The sequence below is a fragment of the Rhipicephalus microplus genome, chromosome X (assembly GCF_043290135.1).
Source record: "Rhipicephalus microplus isolate Deutch F79 chromosome X, USDA_Rmic, whole genome shotgun sequence".
NCBI lineage: Eukaryota > Metazoa > Arthropoda > Arachnida > Ixodida > Ixodidae > Rhipicephalus > Rhipicephalus microplus.
This window is the reverse complement of record NC_134710.1, coordinates 404683115-404710521: the sequence shown is the minus strand read 5'-3', so window position 1 is coordinate 404710521 and position 27407 is coordinate 404683115. Positions and strand designations below refer to the sequence as shown.

Here is a 27407-nt window from a genome sequence, read left to right as displayed (position 1 = left end):
CTTTTTATTGAAATAAAATTTTTACAATTTACAATCTTTACCACTTAGCACAGTGCCTGGAAAGATTTAAAAAATGCACTAGAAGGCTGAATGAATACTTGCTCTACAGCTGGATGCACGCCGAGTGTCATGACATGCCTGCTTTATTTATTTATATTTTTGCTACACCAAATTTTCGCATTGTGATTCTTTTTGCTACCTTCACACTAGGCACACTCTAGGGGTGAACAACTAGTCGCATCATTAAATTGCAAAGAGCCAAATTAAAAAAGAATGTCACGACAAACAGTGAAGTCCAAGGAATATAGAACACAAAGCAGAGTCAAGATAGGCCAAACAGTTACGAAGAAAATGGCTCTCAGCAGGTAAGCACAATGAAACTTTTGAGATGATGGCTCGAGAAGTTTTTTCATGCCTCCACTTATCTAGAATGCACTGGGTCATGGTTCTTGGGGTTCTTTGTGATGTGGGGCCTCTTAGGCATTTGATGTTTGCTTTGGTGCGCTTTTTAAGCTTTTTTTTGCGTATTTCATTCTTTTCTGCAGTCCCGTGAATGAAGTGCTTGCCAGGCTTCCGGCCAAGCGATGCACTAAACTCTTGATAAGAATGGAGAGTGCCAGAGCTATACTTGCAGATGGCCTCATTCACAGCTGTTCCGGCAGCAACCAACAAAGCGTCTGGTTCTTTAGAAGGAATAGACCAAATTACTGAATGGAGACTCTCAGCTGCATTTTGGATTTTCTCGCCTTGGCAACGAATGAGCAACTGAGGGTCAGAAAGGCGTTGGTAGACTGGCAGCAATAAAGCTGCAACATGTGCTGACAGTTTACACGTGTGCGGTGGTGAAGCCTTGCCTTCAGCTTCTGCAGCACGGTACTTGCACCAGCTCAGTGGTCCAGGCAGACCTAATCATGGTGCCACACTTCATCTCTCGAGGTGATGTGATGAAACCTTGCCATTATGGCTTTTCACATCTCATCAACCTCAGTTTTGTCATAGATAGCCATTGCATAATCATTTGTTAGTATTTTAAAGCTTCACCTTCTTTTTACATCTCTAAAACACCTGAAAATTGTGATACTAGGTTTGCCTTGTAATATTTGAGTTCTCAGGCATGCAGCCTGTGTCCAGAATGCCTTTGCTGCCTATTTTTTTTTTATAACCTAATTTTTTTGTTCTACAAGGAACAAGTATGAATTTCAAATCAAGTTCTCTGTATGAAGGAGTTGTGTGGTAGGCATGACAGAACATGTAATTGAATAAGGCCATATACTGAAATGATTACACATCTTTCTTGTGTCATTAGTCTTTGGTCACTTGTCATTAGCATAATTAGGCACTTCTCGATTACAAATAATCACTGAAAATTTTTTGTACAAAGAGAGGTTTATTGCATCAGAAAAAAGGCTCGCACCACGACACCGTAACCCTTCTTTCCAAAAAACGAACATTTATGGGCAGAAAACTGGTGGCGCAGAAATTTTTTTAGCAGTTTATTTAATGACGCGAGTCCGGCATATAAAATCTCTTGCCCCTGCTTCTTGCATGCTCTTTTGCCACTCTAGCCGTGAAATGCATCATCATAGGGTCAGTCATAGAAACGCTGATCCACGAGGCTTTCATTGTCTCAGAACATTCCTAGATGCTCACGGCAATACCAAGCACGGCTCCAAGCACGTATAAATTGCATGACAAAAGCTTACTGACAGCACTCCATATGACCGTGATGTGCGCGGCCACGTGGACAGTGCAGCCGGCGCGTTATGCACTTTGCAGCGGCGTTCAGTGATGATACACGAAATGCACAGCTATGATGACAAAAAAACGGAGCGCAAACAGCTAGCCACTGTTCCGAGCAATCCTTGTCAGTGGAGGGGAAGGGGGTTGTCAAGCTTGACTGTGGGGTCCCGCTGCCTATGCGTAAGATGCCCATCCATGGTTCCGAATAGCTAGCGTGTGAGTTGCTTCATTGCTTGTGAAGAAGCGTATTGCCACGCGTGCGCTAGCGCATCGTTCTTGCCCGCAAATTTCATCTCGCCAACAGCGGAGTTAGGCCTAAAGATGACTCTGATGACGTGCTGCGCTCATAGTAATCTGATCGAACATCTGCTTACAGCTTCTAACTAAAGCGCAATTATATTCTAAGTGATCGTTGAGCCGTGAACACGTCCTGAAGTTGCGATTTTCAACAGCCATGTCTTCGCGAAGCACAACCAGCTGACGACAATCTCCCGGAGCGAGCATCGGGCCAATGATGAGGCGAACCAGAGCAACATGGTGGCCACAGCCAATCAGGGTCCTTGAAACGACATTCAAACATATGCTTTTTGTGCACTTGTTTTTAAAGAGAGGAGCCAGCTTAGGCAGAAAATTTGAACATGAAGAAATGCCCTTTTCAATGAGCCCAGAAGCTGGCTCTTGGCTGTGCCATCAAGAAGCTACAATTTTTTTTAAATCACTATTTTCTCGCGATTTCCAAAATATTTTCGCTACCTAGGTGGGTGAAACGAATTTTCCGAAGCACTACTACGCGGTTTTCAGTGTAGATATTTTTGAATCGATAAAAAAAAGGTTCCAGAAACTGAAAACTTGATTTTTAATAAACAAATTTTTTTGCCATTTTTTGCGATTAGACATGTGCAAATAATCGAATGCTTAGAATATTCGAATGAATAGCAGAGTATTCGAATTTGTTTTGATTAGAATTTCAATTATCGAACATTTCAAAGTATTCGAAGTGAACGAATAGGTGTATATTATTCCGCATGTAACCACCTGTAAAAACGGTTACGCTGCAGTATAGCGGTGCTAAGTTTTGAAAGCACCTACCCAGGGGAAATTTCCTCTGCTGTGAAGCCTCACTTCAAATTTAGAAGGGCCCTGCAACACTTTTTGAGCATGGTCAGCAAACGGTGCCGATTGGTAGTCGAGGCTACTAAGAACAAGGGAGCTAAATATAGCATGGCATGTGACCTGGAATTCACAATAAATTCTCAGTCAGATAGAAATTCCTCTCTTCTTTTGGCAAATAACGCAACAACGTCAAAAATTGCTGATCACAGCCATTGTACTAGCCATTAGCTGATATGAGCATGGGGCACTCGGTCGTTACTGGGGTCGCTGCGGGAGGCCGCGACATGTCCACCCGTACATGCGCGATTGCACTGAAAACCCGCGTATACAAATAAAAAAGAGAGAGAGAGAGAGAGAGAGAGAAAAGTGCTCAAGGTCACGACACGCACGTGATGAATTTTCTCCCGGCTGTGCTTAAGGGGGGAGGTGGCATTGAAAAAAAACTTTTTTATTTATTGACCTACAGCAATGAAATTTTGCATGCATACTCATAAGTGTCTAGAATAGGGAATATGTAGTTTCATCATGATAGCTTCAGCAGTTCTCAAGTTACATAATGCTACACAATCCAATAATGCTACACGATCGTGGAAAGCCTAGCGCTGCAACAAAACATGCCCGGAAGCTGCGAATGGTGTTGATCTTTACTCAAAAGAAAGCTACAGGGTATGAAACTCTTGGAATTTTTTAATAAGTTCTCTTTTTTTTTTTTTAGAGATTATCATGGCTGCCAACACACATTGTCAGAAACAATGGCACGGACAAATCATCGTCTAGAAAAACAACAGGGCCACAAAACAGAAATTGAAGATTGCTGTACCTACAAGCAGTGTTCAGGAAAAAAAAAATAGAATCAAAATCGGTCCAGTCATTCTCGTGCTACTCTTTCCACGAGCAATGCACAATGTCCAAAACACACTTGTGAGAAAAAGCCTGTCGAAGTTTTCGACAGGCTTTTTCAATGAACTTTTTTGTGTCTCATTGATTATTGATGAAAATTGGCACAGACACAAAGAATAACCTCACAGTGCTTCCATAAAAATTTTGAAGCGATACCACGAATACTTTACGAGAAACAAATTATTTCTTCATTGAACCATGTGGAGAGGCTGAGCATGTCATAAAAAAAAAAACTGTATTGAGAAAGCTGTGTTTAAAGTTTCAACTTTTCTTTACGTCTCTAAGACACCTAAAAATTGTGATCTCAGGTTTGTCTTGTGATATTTGACTTCTTTTCATGATTTACTCCTTTTCATGAGTTACAAAGAACAAGTATGGATTTCAAACCAAGTTCTTTGTATGAAGGAGTGGTGTGATAGGTATGACAGAAAAAATTGTAATTGAATAAAACCATATACTGAAATTATTACACACTTTTTTTGTGCTGAAGTTGTAATTAGCATAATTAAGTACATGATTACAAATATTCACAGAACTTTTTTTTTTTTTGGAGAGAGGTTTATTGCATCAGAAAAATGGATCACACCATGTCGGCCTATGCTTTCTTTCTAAATAACAAAGTTATGGGCAGAAGACTGGTGGCACGGGAATTTTTAGCAGTATAATTAATGACACGAACGGGCATAAAAAAATTCGTGCCCCTGATTCACACATGCTCTTTCGCCGCTCTAGCCGTGAAACGCATCATCTTACAGCCGGTCGCGGAAACTCTAATCTACAGCAATTCATTAACCTCGGAACATTCATAGACGTTCGTGGCGATATCAAGCACGGCTCCAAGCACGTCTGAATCGCATCACAAAAGCTTACTGACAGCACTCCATATGACCGTGGGGTGCGCAGCCGCGTGGACAGTGCAGCCGGCGCGTAATGCACTTGCCGGCGGCGTTCGATGACGATGCGCGATATGTGTAACTACGAAGACAAAAAATCGGCACGCACTGCACTTGGCATCGCATTTTCGAATGACGACGCGCGCAACTGCTAGCCGCTGTTTCGAGCGATCCTTGGCAGTGAAGGGGGGGCGGGGGGGGTGACGAGCTTGACTGTGTTGTCCGCTGCCGATGCGTAAAATTCCCGTACAATATTCAGAGGAGCTAGCGAGTGATGTGGTACATTCCTTGCGAAGAAGCACGTCACCAAGAGTGCGCTTGCGCGTCGTTCCTGCTCGCAGTCTCGCTGTCAGCAGAGTTAGGCCTAAAGCCGACTCCGATGACGCGCCGCACTCGTAGACCGCCGCGCGCCCGCTCGTAGTAATCTGATCGTGCATTCGGTGCGGCCACTCGTAGTAATCAGATCACGCTGCCGCTTACAGCTTCGTTGTTTGCGAAGAAGCACGTCGCCATGAATGCGCTAGCGCGTCGTTCCTGCCCGCAGTCGGCGGAGTTAGGGCTAAAGACGACTCCAATGACGCGCGGCGCTCGTAGACCGCGCTGACGCTCGTGGTAACCTGATCGCGCATCCGCTTACTGCTCGTAACTAAAGCGTAGTTATATCTTAAGTGATTATCAAGCCGTGAACACGTCACGAAGTGGCGATTTTCGAGAGCCATGTCCTCGCGATGCACAAGCAGCAGACGACGATCTCCCGGAGCGAGCATCGGGCCAATGGCGAGGCGAGCTGAGGCAACATGGCGGCCACGGCCAATCAAGGGCCTCAAAACGACCTTCAAACATTTGCTTTTTGCTCGCTTGTTGTTAAAGGGAGGAGCCAGCTGAGGCGGGAAAGTTAAACACGGAGAAATGCTCTTTCCGATGAGCCCAAGAAGCCGGCTCCCAGCCCAAGCATCGCGAAGCTATAATTTTCTGAAAATCGCCGTTTTCTCGCCATTTCCAGAAAAATTTTTGCTACCTAGGCGGGTGAAACGAATTTTCCGAAGCACTTCTGCGTGGTTTTCAGTGTAGATATTTTGGAACCAGATAGAAAAAGGGTTCCAGAAACTAAAAACTTGAGTTTCAAAAAATCAATTTTTTTGCCATTTTTCGCGATCCCAAAACCGCGTCCCCCCTTAAATCTTTCCAGGTTTCACTTCAAGCGCTTTCGTCGAAATGAGAAGAGAGAATGCAATTGCAGCATGTGGCAAATCTTTGCGAGTCTCCTCATACAAAACAGATTCTAAAAATGTTCGTGGTTGTTAATTCATAAGGCAATAAGCTTCTTCACTGAATCTATTCCATGGCTACTTGGAAAACTGTTGCAGGGTCCCTTTAAATGAACATGTTATCCTAAAATGGATTGATTATTTTTTAAGCTTAAAAGCTTGTTTTGCCAGCTTATACATTCTAACCGTAGTGAATGATGTTACATATTTTGCAGATTATCACTTGCATCCTACTGAAAGTCAAATCCTGCTATTTCTCAAAGTTGTTTCAACTTCCTTTGAATGGAAAAAATAATGGAAGCTCTTGCATAGAGGCCTTATTCCAAAAAGCAAATATTGTGCAGATTAGTTAGGTCATAATAAATGTGGCCATTTTTTTTATAGGACATATGTTCCATTCGAATTCAATTCAAAATTATTCGACCAAAATCACTATTCACTTCGAATTCGCTTCGAAGCTAAAATTTACTATTCACACAAGCCTATTCGCGATATAAAAGTGGCGTTCCTTTTTACGACTCTGGTCAGATGCAAGTTGAAAACTGAGCTACAAACTCAAATCACAGTGCATTTTTTCACTTTTTTTTCCCGTAAAGACTGTGAGCATAAATCTGAATGTTCCCGACAAGCAACTAATAATAAATTGGAAATCTGAAACTAACTGGAAACTGAAAATCCCCTCCCATCAACTATCGAAACACACTGGGAAGCCTTTCCTACAAGTGCATTGAATATGCATACTTGTGCGCACGTGCCACAAGCATTCCATAATTAACCTCACTTGATTATTGGTGGAGTTTATTGGTGCAAGGGCCAGATACGGCCAAAGAGCGCCAGAGCGATGATAATGAACTGTGCGATATGCAGTGTGGATAAAACAGATGTGACGTGGCTGTAAATGGGCCTAAAAAACAGTCGCTGTAGGTGCGTAAAAATATACATATAGTAAAATTATGGCAATGACAAATGATGTGTGGTATGGAGACATAAAATGGTTTAAAAGTGATACGTATGTGAAATAAAAACTTGGCATGGAGCACCAGTGCCTCGACATAGCCCTTAAAACAAGAGCATGGAGGCCTGGGCTCATTGAAAGCTGCTATCACAGCGGCATCCTCTGAACAGAGGATGCGCTATGAACTTGTTGGGCTAAAAACATTCAATGTTGGGCTAAAAACATTCAATACTGCATCCTTTAAAAAGCTTAGAACTGATTTTGCATCAAAAAGCAGCTCTTCGCCGAGAAACATAATCGGATGTAAAGGAAGATGATAGCGGTATGCTAAAGGAAAATATTTCTTTCTTTCTCTGTCAGCTTCCGGACACTCCGGGAGGACGTGGAGGACGGTTAGCCTCTCACCACATCTACCACAAGTAGGAGGTTCATCGCCAGTCAGCAGAAAGCTATGGGTACCATAAGTGTGTCCTATTCTGAGGCGACACAATAGGACATCAGTTCGCCGTGTTCTCGTAGCGGAGGGCGAGTAACCTAACTGCGGCTTAATCAAGTGAAGCTTATTATTTATTTGTGTGTTCCACAAGCATTGCCAGTGGCTTCGCAGTTTCTTACGTAGGAAGGGTTTTAGGTCTGTTGCAGGGACAGTAGCGGTAGGGTTAATAGCGCGCAATATATTTGACAAGGCCATTTGGTCAGCTAACACACTGCCCTCGATACTTCTATGGCCAGGTACCCAGCAAATAGTAACATGCTGGTTGAACATATACGCAGTACACAGGACGGAATACAACTCAATTACTACTGAATTTCTGAATCAAAAAAGCGATCTTAATGCATTTACGATGCTTAATGAGTCTGTAAATATAATTGATTTTTGTATGTTTGATTTCCGTATATACTTCATAGCCGACAATAGTGCATAACCCTCAGCAGTAAATATACTTGTTTCCGGGTGCAGTACTCCGGATTCCGAGAAGGATGGTCCGATGGCTGCATAAGCCACCCCTGCATGCGACTTAGAAGCGTCGGTATAAAACTCTACGCATGAGTAGTTGGACTGGAGTTCTCGGAAATGCATTTTAATATGTGCTTCTGGTGCATCTTTAGTGATCTCGACAAATGAGGTGTCACAGTGTATATGCTGCCACTGCCACGGCGGTAAAAGTTTCGCTGTGGGCGTAGGACAAAGTTCTAGCAGTGGAACACTCATTTCTTCACTTAAGTATCTCACACGCAAAGAGAACGGTTTTCTCACTGCGGGTCGATTATGCAAAAGGGTGGCAGTGGTCATATCGTTTATAGTTGAATAAGAAATATGCTTGATGTTTGCGCGTACCTTTATAAAATATGTGAAACTGCTATAGGATTGCTGCAGGTGAAGTGACCACTGATACGACTCTACATAGAGGCTCTGGATCGGACTTGTCCTGAAAGCACCGGTTGCAAGTCGGATACCCAGATGGTGAACGGGGTCTAGGATTTTTAATGCACTTGGCGTTGTGGAATGATAAATTATAGAGGCATAATCAAGGCCCGACCCAACAAGGCTTTTGTACAACTTCAAGAGGCACTTTCGATCACTATCCCATGTTGTACGTGATAGAAGTTTTAGGACGTTCATCGCTTTAAAACATTTCATTTTGACATATTTGATATGGGGAATGAACGTCAGCTTAGAATCTAAAGTGGTTCCCAGGAATTTATGCTCGCTGCTCACAGAGAGTTGGTCTCCCTTAATCACAACATTTCGTAGTGGCATTACCCCTCGTTTGTTGGAGAAAAGTACGCAAGTACTTTTCTAGGTGTTTACTTTAAAACCATTCTCATCCGCCCATTTAGACAATTTATTCATTCCAAGCTGCACTTGTCGTTCGCAGATAGACATACAGTGCAGTCCACTTATAACGATATCGAGAAAACCTAAAAATATGATCGTTATAACCGGTGATCGTTATATCTGGACTGCCGCCAAAAAATCGTCGCCGGACGTACCTTTTGTAGCTCCAGGCTTCATTTCGCTATTTTCACCAATTAATAAATATTGTAGATAGTAGGATGTCAAAAACAAGACTTTATTTCTTACTCCGAAGAACCCATCACGGGTTCGCTGAGGAAGAGAGACTGACCGACGGCGGGGTGGGAGCAGTGGGAGGAAGAAAGCACAGCCAGAGGTACACAGCCGGAATGCCAACGAGGCCCCGCCCCGATGCTGCCGCGCCGCTTTGCTTTTCGCTTTTTTTATTTTCTCTCTCTTTCCCGCTTTCGCTCGGCAAGCTACGAGTAGCTTGCCGGCTTGCCGTTGTAGAAGGCGGGGAGCCGCGGAGCGCGGCGCTTTGCTTTTCGCATTTTTTTTTTAAATTCTCTCAGCCTCTCCGCGGTCGACGCGCGGCGAGGCGCGAAACGTGACACAGCTGGCGCCATCTGTAGCGCGTCGCGCCAACTCGCGATGCTATCCTCGCTTTTTGAACGGCCGGGACGCGCTACCGGCGCTGTGCTGCAGTGGCGGCAGATACGTACTCGCCTACGCTAACTTTTCGTCTTGTCTCGGCATAGTTCGTTTCAGAGGAACTTATCAATCTAAATGTTACGATTATTCTGAATGAAACATGCCGTCCACAGCAAACTTTTCATCGTTGTATCCGATATGCGGTGGATAACATATCGTTATATATGGTTTTTCCCCATAGCCCCAATGCATAAAATGAGACTGTTAAGTCGACCCATCGTTATAACCGATATATCTTTATATGTGGTATCGTTATAAGTGGACTGCACTGTATTGCATGATTTGGAACTCATCTGCACATCAACATACACGGAATAAAACATCACGCTTGGAATGACTGACTGCAGGGAGTTCATTTTTACAAGAAAGAGTGTGCAACTAAGCACGCCCCCTTGCGGAACACCAGTCTCTTGGATAAATGATCTAGAGAGAGCATTTCCCACTTTTGCGCGAAAGGTTCGGTTAGACAGATAACTTTTAATTGTGTTTATCATGTTCCCATGGATGCCCATGGCGGCAAGATCGCGTAGAATCTTGAATCGCCATGAGGTATCGTACGCCTTCTCTAAGTCTAGGAGTATCGAAAGTACAAACTGCTTATGAATAAATGCATCTCTGATGTATGTCTCTATGGGAACAAGGTGGTCTATTGTCGACCTACCCTCTCTGAAACCACACTGAAGGGGGTCTAGTATACTGTTACTTTCTAGAAAGTGGATTAAGGGGGGACGCGGCCCTTGAAAACCGAAAAATCGCGAAAAAGTCGGTTTTTGAAAAACCACAATTTCGGGTTGTATGTCTCATAAACTACCTATTCTGTAATTATCAGCACCTAATTCAACCGCAAAGTGCAAAAAAAATACTATTTTCGAGGCCGCCGCGGCGTCCAAAACAGGCGCCAATCCCGAAATCAAACCAAACTTCGCGCGCGCGCCATTCCCGGACCATGCGGTCGTCCCGCACCATCTTGGTGTTGTTTTCACCGTGAATTCTTTCTCTCTCGTTCGCCGCCTTGCAAAATGGCGTCGGCAGCACAGTTGAGACGCTATTGGCGTTTTCCCGCGATGCGATGCGGAGCGCTGATTGGCTAGAGCAGCACATTCATATTTCGCGGGAGAAAGCGTGCCCACCATTGGCTGCTGTGCAGCAGCGGGGGCGGTCGCTCCTCTCGATGGCGCGTCCAGCGCGCTCACTTCGTTGTTGCTCTCTGCTCCGTCCGCCTCGACAGACGTCTGCTTACGAGCCGCTCTTCGCCTTGTGCTATCTTTTCGATCATTTTCTCTCGTTTTTTTTTTTCTTTTTGCACTAGTTCTGTGCCTTTCGTCTTTGTTGTTGCGGGCGATGCGGGCAACGAAGCCGAAGTCAGTGCGGAAGTCCGGTGCGCGGAGGCGCGCTATGCGGCTTGTACGATCATCGAAATTCCGCTATTCTGCTGCGGGTGCCGACTGCGTAGACGTTTGCAGCAAAGGAACTGTGTTGTTGGCTGTCGCCAGTCGAGAATCCGACACATCGAGTGTGGCTGGAGCCGCAAATGCACCGAGTGTTTCCGAGATCGCCGGGCTCGACACGTGCTCCGAATCGATGCCATCCAGTGTGACACCGAGTGCTTCTGATATCGTTGGACCCAGCACTTCGTCTGAATCGGTGCCATCGAGCGTGACACCGAGTGCTTCTGATATCGCCGAACCCAGCACTTCGTCTGAATCGGTGCCGCCATCGAGCGTGAGTGGACCGTCGCTTCATCTGCGGGCGCGTTTCCTAACGAAGGAAGAAATCGATGCGAATGCGAAACGTCGTGACGCCGTTCGCGCTGAACTCGAGTCTACGCCGGCGACGCAGAAGAAATTTCAACTGATGCAGCCGGCTCTTGCACCTGCAGTGACAAGTGAGGGCGAACATTTTTCGCTCGTTCAAATGAACATCTTTAACGTCATGCTCAGCCGCACAGTGTGCAAAGAATGTTTGAAAGGTGCTATGACTGTCCGAGAGAGCACCAAGCTTGGACTTGCAACAAAACTTGAAGTCGTGTGCGCCTCTTGTGGCACCGTCGATAAATTATGGACATCACCCCGCAAAAAGGACACGCAGGCCTTCGATGTAAATGTCCGCGCCATAATGGCTATAAAGCAAATAGGCAAGGGGCAAACAGCTCTTAATGACTTTTGGGCTGCCATGAACGTCTCTTACAGAGGTCTTCACCACAAGACGTTTCAAAAGCACTTGAAAGAGACGTTCAGGAAGCCAGAGGCCACCGCTTTGGAGAAGTTTTATGCTGATTCTGCCACAGCAGTGATCAAAACATATAAAGAAATGGACTCCAGCTTCTGCAAGGACATCACCGTAGTGTACGATGGCACATGGCATAAGCGGGGTCACACATCACACATCGGAGTGGGATGGGTAATTGACTTCTTTACAGGTCTCATCTTAGATGCTGTAGTTCTTTCAAACCACTGCCTTGGATGCCAAACAGGGCCCAAACCTGGAGATGCAGCATACGAAAGCTGGCAGAAGCACCACATTTGCCAGAAAAACACAGGCGCAAAATCGGGAAGCATGGAAGTGGAGGCAGGCTTGACTCTCTTTGGGCGGTCTGTATCCAAGCATGGCCTGCAGTACACCACTCTTGTGTCCGACGGAGACAGCCGTACCTTCGCTGCCCTCATAGAAGAGAATGTGTACGGGCTAGTGCCAATTGTAAAAGAAGAATGTCTGAACCATGTTCAGAAAAGGATTGAAAGTGCTCTTCGAAACATTGTGCAGAAAAGTGATGAGCCACTGAGTGGGAAGGGGAAGCTGACTAAAGCCCTCATTGAAAAGCTGACAGGATATTATGGTTGGGCCCTGAGAAACAATTCAACTGACCTAACAGCCATGCAGCGTGCAGTGATGGCAAGATATCACCACGTCACATCGACTGACCAGGACCCTCACCATGAACTTTGCCCAGAGGGGGCTCAATCGTGGTGCCGCCATAGAGCTGCAGAGGCAAAGCGTGAGCCACAGCCAAAACATAAACACAGCCCACCGGACTATGTCGCTGCAGCTATGCTGCCCATCTACGAAAGACTGTCACAAAAATCGCTTCTTCAGCGCTGCCTGGGAGCGAAGACGCAAAATGCATCAGAATCATTCCACTCCATTCTGTCGTCTCTGATGCCGAAGGAACAACACTCATCCTTGATCGCGGTAGAAACAGCACTGCATGAAGCAGTGCTGCGCTACCATGCCGGCTGCTGCAAAGCAACCCAAGTGATATCGGACTCCATTGGACTTCAAACAGGTCATCTGGCCATCCAGCGAGCTCGTGAAAAAGACGCTTTACGCCTAAAAAAGAATTCTAAAAGACACCAAGAGAAGATGGAGGACAGGCAAAAGAAGAAAAGAGTGTGCCAGGACACTTATAGCTAGTGTGCTGGAGCTTTTTGAAGAAAACACGTGTTTTGAACTTTCTCGGCCTGTTTTCTCAGAACGGATTTTTTGCTAGTTGTGGTGCTGAGGAAAGCAAGAACTCGAAAACCGTTCATCAGATTTGTGTGCCGTTTTTTTTATTCTGTTCCTGAATGACCTTGCAAGGGCGTAACAAGCTCCTTTTTTTGAAAATTGGTGCTGTTAATTTATAATAAACAATTAATTTTTGATGAATCTGGTCATTACTGGTTACATCAAATTCAATGTTGCGTGAAAATTTTGGGGGGGGGGGGGGAAGTTAAAAAAAATGGCTTTGTAGCGCCCTGCGATAGCTATCAAGGAATGACCACAATGAATATCAGCTTTCTACTATGTCCTGAGATTTCTCACGACTTTTCCTCAGGCACCCATGTGAAGCACCCAGTTAAACCTCAATAACTCTAGAACTAAGAAACACAGCTTCGTGAAATTTAGCAGTTGTGCTAGTTTTATTGTAGTGAACAACCCCTGAAAGTTTTATCCAGATATCTTAAAAAATAAAAAAGTTCGGTCTCCAGGGTAGCCTCCCCCCTTAAGCGCCGGTTTATCATTTTCTCATATAGTTTGCATAGGCAGCTTGTTAACACTATTGGCCTGTAGCTGGTGGCCAAGGACGGGTCTTTGCCTTGTTTAAGCACCGGGATGACTATCGCTTCTTTCCATGACAATGGAATATACCCAGCTTCCCACATGGTATTGAAGAGGGTTAGGAGTGTTTTTAGTGCTTCGGGGTCAAGGTACTTGATCATTTCGTACAGTATACGATCGTCACCTGGCGCCGAGTTGTTGCAGTACGCAAGAGATGCCTTAAGTTCAGCAAATGAAAATGGGCAGTTGCAAGTCTCCCTGGACGGACGTTTACATTTAAGGGGTTGCCGCTCTTCGCGTTCTTTGAATCTTAAGAATGTTTCTGTATAGTGTGATGCACTTGAGACATATTCAAAGTGTTCACCTAGGCAGTCTGCCTGCTCCTCGAGGCTCTCCCCTCGGCTACTTACCAAGGGTAGGGAGTGTGACTCCCGACCCATTAACTTGTTTACCCTATTCCAAACCTTCGTTTCGTCGGTGTAAAAATTTATACCGGAGATGTACTTATTCTAACTTTTTTTCTTTGCAAGACGACGCGTACTTCTGGCTTGGGACTTGACCTGTTTGAAATTGACGAGGTTTTCAGCCGTTGGGTAATTTCGGAGTAGTCTCCAAGCTTTATTTTGTCTATTCCGCGCTTTTCGACAATCGTCGTTCCACCATGAGATGAGACACTTATTAGTCATTCCGTTAGTTTGCTTGATACATTTCACTGCTGTGTCAATAATGAAACCTGTTAAGTATGCTACTGCATCGTCTATATTAAAATCAGCAATGTCATCTGCGTCTAAAAATGTAATTTCTTGGAACAGTTCCCAGTTGGCTGACTTGGTGTTCCAACGAGGAAAGTCAGGCGAGCATGTATCTTCTTTTGTTAACTTCAACATAATCGGGAAGTGGTCACTCCCAAAGGGGTTCTTGAGAACGAACCACTCCAGATATGGAATTAATATACTCGAGACAATACTCAGGTCTATAGAAGAGTATGTGTTGTGTGTAGTGCTATAATATGTTGGTTCTTTTTTGTTTAGTAGACATACACCTGATGAAAACAGAAAGTGTTCTATTAGGCGTCCTCGCGCATCTAAACGAGAGTCACCCCATAGGGGATTATGTGCATTCAGATCACCAACGACTATACATGGCGGAGGAAGTTCATCAATGAAGCTTTAAAATTATGTCTTCGAAAGTTGACAGCAAGGAGGAATGTAAATAGAGGTAATTGTTAGTAGCTTCCCGAACAGCACTGCTCGGACACCAACTGCCTCAAGAGAAGTTCGGAGGTTTAATTGTTTACAGGCAACACCTTTATCAACTATTATAGCGACACTGCCCGACGAAGCGGCAGCGTCGTCACGGTCTTTGTGGAAGATGACATATTGCTTTAGAAAGTTTGTTTGTGTGGATCTGAGGTGTGTTTCCTGAACACACAGCACCTTTGGAGTATGTTTATTAAGAAGTTCTCTAATATCATCGAGGTTATGAAGAAGTCCTCTCACATTCCACTGTTATATCTGTGTGTCCATTTTAGATGTGTTTTGTGCTGTGTGCTCAAGGATGGAAAGTTAGCTCATGGACCCTTTCCAGGGGATGACACAAAATTTTTCTTTTTTGGATCGGTCGACGGAGTCGCGCCGATCCTTAGACGCTGGCTGCGCCCTCACGCTCGGTGTTGTGTCCATCGCCTCTTGCGAGGCGCTGGACACGTTTGTTTTGAGGGCCTCACCTCAAAAGACGAGACCTTCGCGGCCTCCAGCCCGGAGGTTGGTGGGTCTTTCTTGGATGGCGGAGCAGCACTGGCTGCAACCGCCGAGGGGGCGAACGGCACCACCGCTGGCTCACTACGCGTGTGCCAGACAGCCGCCGGGGGCAGGCTTGGTGCTGCCCCCTGACGCGCCACTTCAGCAAAGCTAGTTTCTGGTAGGTAGGACACCTGCCTTCGTGCCTCCCTAAATGAAATGTTTTGTTTTACTTTGATTGTGACAATTCCCTTTTCTTTTTTCCAGCATGGGCATGACCGTGAGTATGCGGCATGCTCCCCTTTACAGTTCGCACAGTGAAGAGAGTTTTCACAGGCATCAGATGTGTGTTCTTCAGTACTGCATTTCGCGCAAGTTAGGCAGCCTCGGCAGTTCTGTGAACTGTGGCCGAACTGCTGACATTTGAAACAACAGAGAGGGTTTGGTATTATGGCCTCACTCGAAGCTTGATGTACCCAGCCTCAATGGAGTCGGGCAGTACACTTGAATTGAAAGTAAGTATCAGGTGCTTAGTCTGAACTTCTTTGCCATCACGCCTCATCCTAATTCGTTTCACGTTGATGACATTCTGTTGACTAAAACCCTCCAGGAGTTCAGCCTCCGTCAGCCCTAACAGGTCATCATTTGAAACAACGCCCCGGGTGGTGTTCATCGTTCGGCGTGGGATTACTATTAATTTGGTATCTCCAAATTTCACTAGATTAAGCAGTCTCGTATTGTTTCTGGTCGCGGAGCTCCTACAGGAGGTCACCACTTGCCATTCACGATGCTTTATATCCTGGGCCAAAGATTTCCATCAAAGACTTTGAAACTAAAAAAGGTGAAAGTGTTCGCACTGATTTGCCGGGTGTGTCAGCGTGGATAATGTGGCATCGGGGAAAAAATACTTTCTGGTGACCAAAGAACTGGAAGACTTCATCGGTGTGCCCTCTTTTCTGAGGGTGATCAGGGAGTGAGGGGAAGGAACTAGCCATATGTAAATGTTTACTTTCGGCAACGGCGCCAGCCACCCTCCATGGAGTCCTACAAGGGGACGCTGCAGGGTTTGTAAGTACAGGCCCTGCAGACGCCAGCTGTACGCCACCACTATAACCGAATATGGTGTACCTAAGGTAGGAAAGCCACACAGGGTTAACCGTTGCCGCCAGGAAACACGGAAGTCAATGGAAGTGAGTAGAGTACAGGGAAGATTTAAAGTAAGAGAAAAGACGAAGATGTGAGGTGGAGACAGGAAAAGGCGACTGCCGATTCCCCCGGGCGGGTCAATCAGGGGGTGCTGTCTACGTAAAGCCGGGGCGAAAGGGGTGTGTTGCCGCCACTGGGGGGCCTTAAAGGTCCATTCACCTAGCATTGGCTCAACCCCCAGGATCCCCTTTTCCCCGGACACGGCAAAGCCACGCACGGCTAAATGAGGGAGGGGGTTGAAACTCCCCCGTTAGCTCGGGTCCGTGGTGTCGCTACACACCAAACGCCTACTTGCGCAGGCGCCCCTGCGGGGAATTAACCTCACTTCAAATTTATCATTATGCCATGATAACTAAAGAATTATCACACAAAATTAGGTGACAGGCGAATGGCCTATCATATTTCAAACAAGGCAACCTGAAAAATTCAGGTCAACAACTCTACAGTGTTTCTAAAATAAGCTCAGCGACAATTAGCCCAGCTTGTCCAACAATAGCTAAAAACTAGCAGATGTCACCCAAACCACCTATACTTTTAGCAAGCTAAAATAAACTTTGCTCGTTACATTTTTATTATTTTTATTTAGGAAACATGAAAAGACAAATTAAGATTGGTCACTAACAGTAATTAGTATGACATTCTTTATGTTAAACACTATGGTGACCCCGCTACTAACTGCAGCGGACGATCACCGCGAGTTCACGCTTAGCGAGTCACAGGGCCGCTACTCCGTTTACTCGCGTGTAGCGCACCGCTCCGCGCGCGCTCAACTAATAAGGCGTTTAGCGCGGCGCGGCAAATAGACAGTGTTCTAATGCAAAAATACACAACACTTTATTGCCTCTGGCGGCACCCCGAACAACAGTACAACGTCCGCTCCCGGGACGCGGGTAGCAAAGGCACCCGCACGCGGACGTTCACAATAAGGGAGAAACCGCGAGCACGTCGCAGCTGGCAATGGCGAGCTTTGACACGCCGGTCGGGAAAAGGTCCCTCGCGGCTATGCTGCGCACTCTCACGATGGCCAATGGGCCTGGTCGTGAGTGTTAGGGCAAACCTCGTACGCGTAGGCCTACGGCAAGTGCGGCTCGTTGTGGTACGACCACTTCAAGCACTAGGCACCGCTCTGGGCTTAGCGTACGCTACCGAAGCCAGCACTCAAGTAAACACGCCTGCCGGGGTGCCCAAGGCCACCCCGGGCAAGCTATAGTCCGCGATTCCCAAAGGGGACGCGGACGAAGGAAAACACGTGCTTACCCGGCGCCCACCACGGAGCAAGAGAGCGCTCCCTCGGCGCGCGCGTACCGTGCCCGCACGTGGCGCCATCTATCGCCACGCGTCGTTATCGGAGCAGGAAAAGCAAAAGGGTGTGGCCGTGCGGCGGAATGCCCGCGAAATGGTCGCAGGCGCGCCTCAGATCTCCACATCACTGATAGCCTTTTTTTTTTTTTTTTCAGTTTATTTCTAAAATTGCTGATCTAGATAAATCTCAAGTCCAGGTTACCTGACAATTTCATAGTTTGAAATGGCCTTTTAAAGGACAATGTATAGCTCAGACTCCTTAGTGCAATGTTGTGCTTATTGTATTTGTTTAGCCTTTCCAGATGAAATTGGCATGTGCATTATCCCAAGTATTGCAGCCCTTAATTACAAAACTAACAGTATTTCTGGCAAAAGGACAATTAATATTGTCTTCTCAAGTGTCATTTGGATGTTTAGATTTAAGTTGAAGCAATTATGATTAAGACAGCAACAAATGTGGAAAGTTACAGCTAATTCTTTGGGCACAATCCTTGAAAGTAATCAAGTCCAAAAATCTATTTGAACAATCAGTTATCTCCATATTTCACTCTAGATCGTTTAAAGAGCCCAAAATGGAAAATATGTATGAGCTTGCAATCAGCTGATAATGGCTCATTAAAAAAATGTACCAATTCGCAAACCATAATAGCCAGAAGTATAATCTCAATTAAAAAGAAAAAAAAAAGAAAATAGTTGTGCAGCTCACGAAAATGCTCAAGGAAATGAATAAATCGACAATGCTCGAAATGTCGTCTTTTATTTTTGGCAATTTTCACTACTTACTACGATCATGATAGTGATAAGATCGATATCATTGGTACAGTAAGTACCAGGAATTAAATTAATTTATTTGGTTAAGCCCTAACATTCCTTTTGTCCCAGCAAAAATAGTAGCCTCATAATCAGCTTTGCAATTACACAGTTCTTTCTTGAGATTCGAACCCTCCACTATGATAATTAGGCAAGTTCAACATTCCTTACAGTCATTGTGGCAAGATACAAATAATTAAGAGTGAAACATTCCCTTTGTACCCTCCCAGCCCTAACACGACACTTACCATCCCTGATCTTCTTTTGAAGCTGAGGAGAAAGGGACGACCAGCTTTGGCAGTGAACCACACGATTGGCATTGTGAATCAGAAACCGTTCACACTGCCGATGAATCTTCCGCAGTAAGTCAGTGAAGTTCTGCAGCCAGAAAGAAAACACCAACCCAGCAGTCTCAATGAAGATACATTTAGAGCTCAATTCAGCAAACAAAGGCTTTTACTAAAAATACTGTAAGCATATTCGAGGCTACGTTCACGTAATCTTTTCATCAGCAAAAACAGCATACCCATTTCACTTAGCAAGGCAATGTGATTAACAAATCAAATGTTAAAGCCTGAGGCATAGTTTGCACAAAGCCATTATTGGTCCCAGACTCCCAAGTGAATCGTGGTCAGCGCTGAAGCATGGCTGCATTTTTTTAAAACAGAAAAATTAATACACCGAATTCATTAGTTGCCACAGATGAGCCCGCCCTGCTCACTACTACTGGGCTGGCAGAGACGGGAGGCTGAAGAAAAACATGAGCTGGAGAGAAGAGCCAGTGGCTACAGTGTGCTTCTCTCTTCCAAGACTAGCCCCACCGACCCACTCGCACATGCCCATGGTTTGTGCAGAGGTGTATCACCCGTGACAAAAACAGAACCTGTTCGCAAAGGCCTGAATCAGAGCCTGTCTTATACGATGCAATCTGTCTACAACTGCCATAATCTTATCATCGAGATTGTGCTGTATAAGGGACATTGGACAGATATCTGTGCCCACTCTATGCCTTATGCCTGTCACGCTGTGTCATCAAGTTATCCCATACCAATATAGTACCTCAAGAAAAAAAAATGATTAGCACAAATGACCGTTCCACCCAATGGCCGTTCCTGAAAATCTTTTTTGTGGTAACAATACCGGCAGCATATGCTTTCATCCACTATAAATTTCGCTCCACAAAGTATGTTAGGGCCAGCTGCTGCCATAGGCGTCAGCAGGATTTTGTCTTGAGGGATGCAAACACGTGTTGCATCATGGCACAGAAGGGGGGGGGGCGGGGGGCATTGGTATGGCTTTGGGGGGCGGGGAGTCTGTTGTGTAGCTTGAGGTGGGCAAGTGCCTTTTTTGCACCTCCCTGTCGATGCCCATGGCTGCTGCGAAGCAGGAGGGCTCAGCCGCCGTCACCATCATGCCAGTGCACTCACTTATGACTAAGCTAACAAAAAGAGGAACACAGTCTCATTTTAACTTGTGTTCCTCTGGCACTCAAATTTATTCAGCAACTTCAGATACTTGTACGAGACTATGTTTAGTAAGCTCTGGGAGTGTCAGCCGTGGCCATGATAGAACTTGCACAGCAAGATCAAAGCACAAATTATTGGAAAATCAGAACGGAAGGAAATACAGCCGCTACTGTAGAATTGCCAACATAATGTAATAAATATCACAGCTCACACCTTTGGCATGTCTTTTTAAACTTTTACAGCAAAAGCTGTTATAAGATCACACCTCTGGTCACGCGCGGCGCTGTAGTTGTCTGCCGCCGCCAGTGTCCGTAACCACTAAGGCACGAAATAAGGAAAAAAGCTTAGTAAATAAAATACATCAGAGACACAGTAGGGCTCGAACCTGGGTCTGCTGTGTGCCATCCCAGTATTCCACCACTAAGCCTCGCTGGTGCTTGGGACTAATCGTTCGCAAACTTGCTTCAGGCCGGCTTGATGTAAAAAAATGAATTGCATTAATATGACTAATGAAGCGTTTCAGAAAATCAAAGGAACAACCAGGGCTCATACGATGTGAATAGCATAATGATTAGGTTGTCCATTGCTCCAATGTATTAAAAAGCTTGTTCTTGATCACCTATTCACTGTGGCGCATACCCATGCCCTCCAGGCATAATTCCTGGTCCTCTTCAGCCACTGCAAGAACAACTGGCACAAAATTCCTTCCAAGTGTTAAGTGAATACCACGCTTCTCAAAAGATTGGTGAAGAATAGCGCTGCACAGCAAATGCCAACCTAATACCCAGAATTTATTATTATTAATGCCGAAGTGGGTACCCAGTAAGTGTGCTTGCAGCCGAATGAATGTTTAGAAAAGGCCCTGAAAGGCCGCTATTCTAGCTTTCACTGTGACTGTGCCGCGCCTTCAACGCAGGCTTGGCGTTCTTATTTACTTAAGTTTGCATTTTCCGCATTTAAGGTAACTAATTTCCAACCAAGAAGATTTAAAAAATGCTGTAGTGGAAACTCTCGCATTGCCTTACTGGCAAAAGTAAAGCCAACGCTTGCCCACCCTTTATCTTGAAAATGTGTGCTTTTCAGGTGGTGCCCACTTGGAGATTAGGCTGTTTCAGTCCGTCATTATAAGCATTAGGTTGATTTTAAAATACATAATGTCATTTCTGATGAAAGACTATATACGGTTAACTGGATTGCCAGTTCGGCACCAGTTCACCCATTTGGGCACCACTTAGCTTCAATTGGATGACGATGCATGTTCAAGTGGTTGAACAACAAGTCGCCAATCTACAACTGGCCAGTCAATCAGTCCCAAGCTCTGCCGAAATGGTTCACGAATTGGATATGAATTCGTTTGCCAATTCGCTGTAATTTGTACGTTGCATCATTTAACCATATGGTGTAGTAGCGCAATTTTCACGGGGACGAAGAGGACAAGAACACACGACACTCGCTACACTCGCAACTAATTTTATTTCAGAAGCAACATATCATATATAACCCATAACCCTAGCGACACAGAAAAGAACTACGAACATTGAATCATTCGTAGTTCTTTTCTGTGTCGCTAGGGTTATGGGTTATATATGATGTGCTGCTTCTGAAATAAAATTAGTTGCGAGTGTAGCGAGTGTCGTGTGTTCTTGTCCTCTTCGTCCCCATGAAAATTGCGCTACTACACCATATGGTTAAATGATGTCTCACCAACTAGCCCAGCTCTCAACCCTATTGTACGTTGCAAGTGGTCGTAAAATTCAAGTTGGTGCCAACTGATATTTTTCCAATTGGACCATTGAATTTTTTTGGCACTAAGGAGAAGAGTATTGATGACCTGATATCAAAGTTTTTGCTAAAGCACTGAGGCACCTTAAGAAAATCAGTAATGCAAGGCGAGAGATTGATGATTGATCATTGATTGATCATTCTGCCTGCCAAATTTTCCATATTAAGCTTGCAGGATGTAGCAAAAAATGCTTTCTTTTCTTCACTAAATGCCAATATTTTGCTTTCTCTCTCTGAAATGGCTGTCTGGCCACCATCTTATGATAATTAAAGCTCCACTCTGTAAGGCATAAATTTCACTCATAAACTTTCTTGTTTTACACCAAGCTTTCTTTGGATGAATTTTTTTTGGCTACAAGCCATTGTACCTAGCAACAATCAAGCCTGTTTGTTCTCCCTAATGTTATGTGCATGCTTCCCCATGGCAACAAGAAACCTTTGCATTATGAATGCAACCATAAAAAGAAACCATAAAAATATACCTTTCATGAAATTGAAGAAAGATTTCGCACACACAACCATATTATATGAGACAAATGACAAGCCAGAGGTGTGAAAAAGCAAATTGAATATCAGAATTAAAGTTATGGTGCACTGAGGAATTTGGTGTTTATTTATACTTATTAACAGCACACTATTGTGAGTTATAAAATGCGAGGTAATGTCTTTCACCCGTAAACACGTAAGCTCTGAATTCTCCTATTACTTGAACAATACCATGCTTTCCCACACTTCTTCCTACAAATACCTAGGTGTTCTTCTCACAGAGAATCTTTCATGGGCCTCACATATCGAGTCTACCTGTGCCAAAGCATCACGTTCACTGGGCTACCTACGTCGCAACTTGAGAAATTCCCCTACTAATATTCGAAAACTAGCCTTTCTTACCTTTATTCTGCCAGTATTAGAATTCGCCTCAGCAATTTGGTCTCCTCATCAAAACTACTTGATTATTATGGTAGAAAAGATTCAAAATAGAGGTGCCCGCTTCATATCACGAAACTACGACATCACGTCAAACATAACGCAAATTAAATCAGACCTTCAGCTGCCGTCATTAGATAGCCGTCGCAGTATTGCTCTTCTCTGTCTGTTCCAGAAATATATTACCTCTAATAAACGAACGCGGCTTCAGCTTCAAACACCTCACTCTTTTTCACGCATATTGCATAATCAGTTCAGCTTCATGCGCATATACGGGTCAACTAATGCATTCAATTCATCACCACTGCCTCGGGCCGTTCGTCTTTGGAATGACCTCCCTGAGTGCATAGCCTCCATATCTAATCCCGATACATTTCGCCGTCAGCTACTCACTCTGTTCACCATGTGACCCTGTTTTTGTATTCTGAGTGCATTCCGTAACGGTGCTTTATATTCCCCTTGTCTTTTATTTTAAAATGTATCCCTCTGTCGCCATGTTCATATCAACAAGTGCTGTATTCCCTCAAATTTACCTCGCCCTGTATAGCCTAAAATGAGATCTCATTTATATATATATATATAGTTTTCGTTGTTTTTGCACTGATCCTGCCTGTAAACGTTACCTGTCTGTACCATTCCGATTCCTCCCCCCCTTACCCAATGCCCTGTTTTGGGGCCTGTAAGGTTTTTTTTGAATAAAGAATAAATTCTTGCTTTTACGACTCTACTGTTATGCCAGAGAGCAAAAAATAAGCCAGCAGAGGATATTCTCGGCCATTAAAAAAAATCGTTTATCAGAAAGCTTTGTTGAAACTTTTGTTGCCAAATGCTATTAAGGGGGGACACGGGTCTTGGCGACGAAAAAAATGCCACAAAAATCTATTTTTCAGTTTCGTGATTTTCGTTATCTTCATATCATCCCGCACGTGTCAGCAAAAAATGAACTCGAAAGGACGCGTCGTTGAGCCAAAAAATGTCGTGTTTATTCATCCCAGCCCTTGGCGTCGCTTACGAAATCGCCAAAAACAGCCCTCTTTTGCGTTGCTCGGGTCACACTAACCACTCATCGGATCGAGGCCATCTTAGTCTCGTTTGAAAGAGCTTTTGATGAGCTCACTTTCCCGCCAGGAACGAACCTTCAATGCTGCAGCCAGTCTGCGCATCCAGGCAAAAACAAGCGACAAAACTGTGCGGTATCATTGGTCCATTGCAGTCACGTGAGTAAACAGTGGCTTGTGATTGGTGCGTGGGAACTGATAACACTGGTGATCACGCTCGCGCGGCCACAAACACGCGCGTTTTTACCGCCATTTCGGAAGTTTTGTAGTTTTGCGATCGAAATCGAGATGCCGAAACGAGCTTTAAAGTTCCGCACACTTCAGGAATTCGGCAAGCGACGAAAAAAATGTGCTGCGCAGCCCAAGGAGTCATCGCAGCCAGCGCAGGCTACCTCGGCAGAGCCGAGCGGGACAGGAGACGGGCAGTCGCCGCGATGCAGCAGCCCGACACAAAGGCAGCCTTCGATCGCTACAACTTCTACCTGTGGAGACACGTGCTCAGAATGCCATAAATCCTCGCAACTGCCAACGAAGATATCTGAAGATCTCGGCGGAAGAGTGCAATGGATTACGCGACGAAGCGGGGTTGCTACACAAGCGATCGCGAGGGCGACCACGGTGCCGTCGGAATCAGCTGATTGCAGTGATACTTCAAAAAGGCACCAGGAAACAACGCCGCCGCTTGTGATAGCAGAGAGACAGCAGAGAAAATTTAGATACTAGCATGAAGTTGCACATTTGCACTATTTGAACACTCAGCAATATACAGGTTCAATTATAGCTCTTTTGATGCATTACTTTTTATGCAAGTCACATCCCGAATCCATAAAATAGGAATAGTTGTAACTGTTTTGGATTGATGTTACAAAATGTAATTACATATTTTCAACCAGTGTACAAAGCTGAATATTCCCTGAAAAATTCATGTCTCTAGGCCTAGTACTAATATATTTCACTATCGGGTCCCATGTCCCCCCTTAAACAAAGAATAGACTGGCCACGCTGTCACACTATTTGAGGCTTACATGAAGATATAGTAGTCTTAGGGTTCTGCAAGTAATCAGAATGAATGCAGCCCCTCCCTGTTTTCTTTTATTAACTTACAGTTCTCTATAGTCTAAATAATAAATCTTGCACTGCATTTGTATATGACAAAGTTTCAAGACACCCCCTTTCACACTTTGGCAGTGTAGTTATTGCACAACTCATCATTATGCAAATTACATTTTTGCAGCGACCATACAAAGTGCTTTTTATCTTTGTTAGCAAGTGCCATTTGAAATGCCTGAGCAGGAATTTTGAAAGTTTTAGAAGCAGAGTTTGCCTAGTCAAATTTTGTTGCCAATAAACTGTTTATTAACATTGCTTAAGAGACACTTGGAAAATACTCTTTTCATAATTAGCAAGTGCACTTCCCTGTGCTGTATATTTTCCCAACTAATGACCACACCTATCAACCTTTAGGTGGAGATGAGGTTCTAGCCTCATTCACTGGGGCTTGACTAGTGCACATGTTCATGTCAAGAGAGCAAAGTCTACATTTTCCAGGTTACAGCGCAAGCAAACTGTGCTTGAACATGCTTTTGCTAGTAAGTGACGAGTCGCCATTAGTTGGACAAACTACATAGCAAAAAAGCAGTTTTAAATTCTGAAAAGGGCCTACCTAAGCTTCACTAGTGGCTCATGATATACTTTTGTCCACATGGTGAATTCTCTGTACACGCTGGTTCACCATTCAACCAATACACCACTTTAATTAACAAAAGAAGTGGTAAGACTGCTTCAAAGTGCCTGAAAGGCATTGCTTCATGCTGACTGTGGGCTGCATGTGTACTGGTACACTTAAGGCCATTTCGTAACAAGGTTTGCATGCAGGTTGCATTTTCTTTTGCAAAAATAAAAAAACACTTCTGTATGTCTAATACTTTAAGCAAAAACATTGCTTAATGCATTTATTTTGCCATTATTTTTTTCGGTCAGGTTTTAGGTAGGCTTGGGCAAATAGTGAATTTTAGGTTCGAAGCGAATTCGAAGCAAATGGTGATTTTGGTCGAATAACTTCGAATTGAATTCGAATAGTGTATATATCACATATTATAAAACAAGAGGTACATATTTGTCATGACCAAACTAACCTGCACGACATTTTTTGAAAATTCAAACAAGGCCTGTACAAATGCCTTTTTTTTGCATTAAAGAAAGTAGAAACAACTTTGAATAGTAGCAGAATTTGACTTCTCATAGATGGTAGAGCGCAGCTCTACCATCTATGGGAAGTCAAATTCTGCTACTATCTATCTATCTATGGGAAGTGACAGTCTGTAAAATAAGGTAGGTTTTAAAAGTTGCCATACTTAAAGAATATAAGTCAGTTTAACGAGCTTCTCAACTGAAAAAAAATTAACTGATTTGAGAGTGACTCCTTTATATAATTTTGAAGTGGGGCTTCACAGTAGTGCAGAATTCTTTTGATTAGGTGTTTTAACGACTCAGCACCAATTCACAACAGTGAAGCCCTATGCGCATGGACAGGCTTGCACTGCTTTGCACCTCACTCCTTACAATATGTTACATGCGGACTAATAGGCACCTATTCGCTTGTCTCGAATAATTCAAAATTTCAAGCGAAGGCAGCCCGGCCCGGCCCGGCCCGGCCCGGCCCTGCCCTGCCCTGCCCTGCCCTGCCCTGCCCTGCCCTGCCCTGCCCTGCCCTGCCCTGCCCTGCCCGGCCCTGCCCGGCCCGGCCCGGCCCGGCCCGGCCCGGCCCTGCCCTGCCCTGCCCGGCCTGCCCTGCCTGCTCGCCTGCCTACCTGCCTATCTAGCTTTTAATAACTTTTAGCTCTCCTGGCCGTTTCGATAATGGTATCCATACCGAAAATTGGTATATAATAACATGACTGTATGATGAGTATAAGTGACCAGTCATACCATGAAAATTATGATATATATGTCATGATATACATTTTATGGTGTTCCTACTCTTCGGTGGTTTCGTTCTATGACGCATTGCAAAACTGGTATGGTATGGGTATGACATGACTGCATGGCGAAAAAGATGACAGACCCTAATGTGGAAATCATGACGTGCATGTCATTTAGGTCATGACTACACACCACGCTCATGGTGCGCTCGCGGTCGTTTCACTAGCTTCACATATACCGAATTTGGTGTTCTGTGACATCAATGGTTGACTGGTGCAAACATAATCATCGCATGCATGTCATGTAAGAACATGACTACATGCCACGATCATGATGCGCTCGCAGTCGTTTCGCTAGCTTCACATATACCAAATCTGATATTACGTGACGCGGACAGACGACGAAGTTAAATGACATGTTCAAACATTGTAATAATCGCATGTAAATCATGTAGGACATAATTCACGTCTGCCTCATAACATGTGTCGATTTTAAAGTGACATACCAACCTTCCTCATTCGTGCTTTGCATATCATCGATTCTCCCTGTGTGGGATATGCCAAATTTTTTAACCATTTGAATTCAATTCAAAGTGAATTCAAATACTGCATTATTCGTTTTGTAAAGGGGGTTTATTGAAGGACTCAGCAAGCGGGTGGTAGTCCTAAAGGAAGGCAGGCGAACCCAGATGACGGTGCTTGATCGCCGATCTCGTGCCTTTTTCTTGTGCTGATGATAGCTGACCTGATGGTATCAACGTCTTTCTTTTCACTACAATTACC

The 27407-nt window shown here is 44.6% G+C and overlaps 1 protein-coding gene across 1 annotated transcript in view; it reads right to left on the bottom strand.

Moving 5' to 3' along the window:
• LOC119160953 (uncharacterized) overlaps window positions 1-27407 on the bottom strand; it is a 270658-nt gene that overhangs the window by 115363 nt on the left and 127888 nt on the right. Inside the window, exon 11 of the mRNA XM_075880196.1 lies at window positions 18722-18851. Within this exon, the coding sequence (XP_075736311.1) occupies window positions 18722-18851 (130 nt within the window). The remainder of the gene's footprint in view (window positions 1-18721; window positions 18852-27407) is intronic.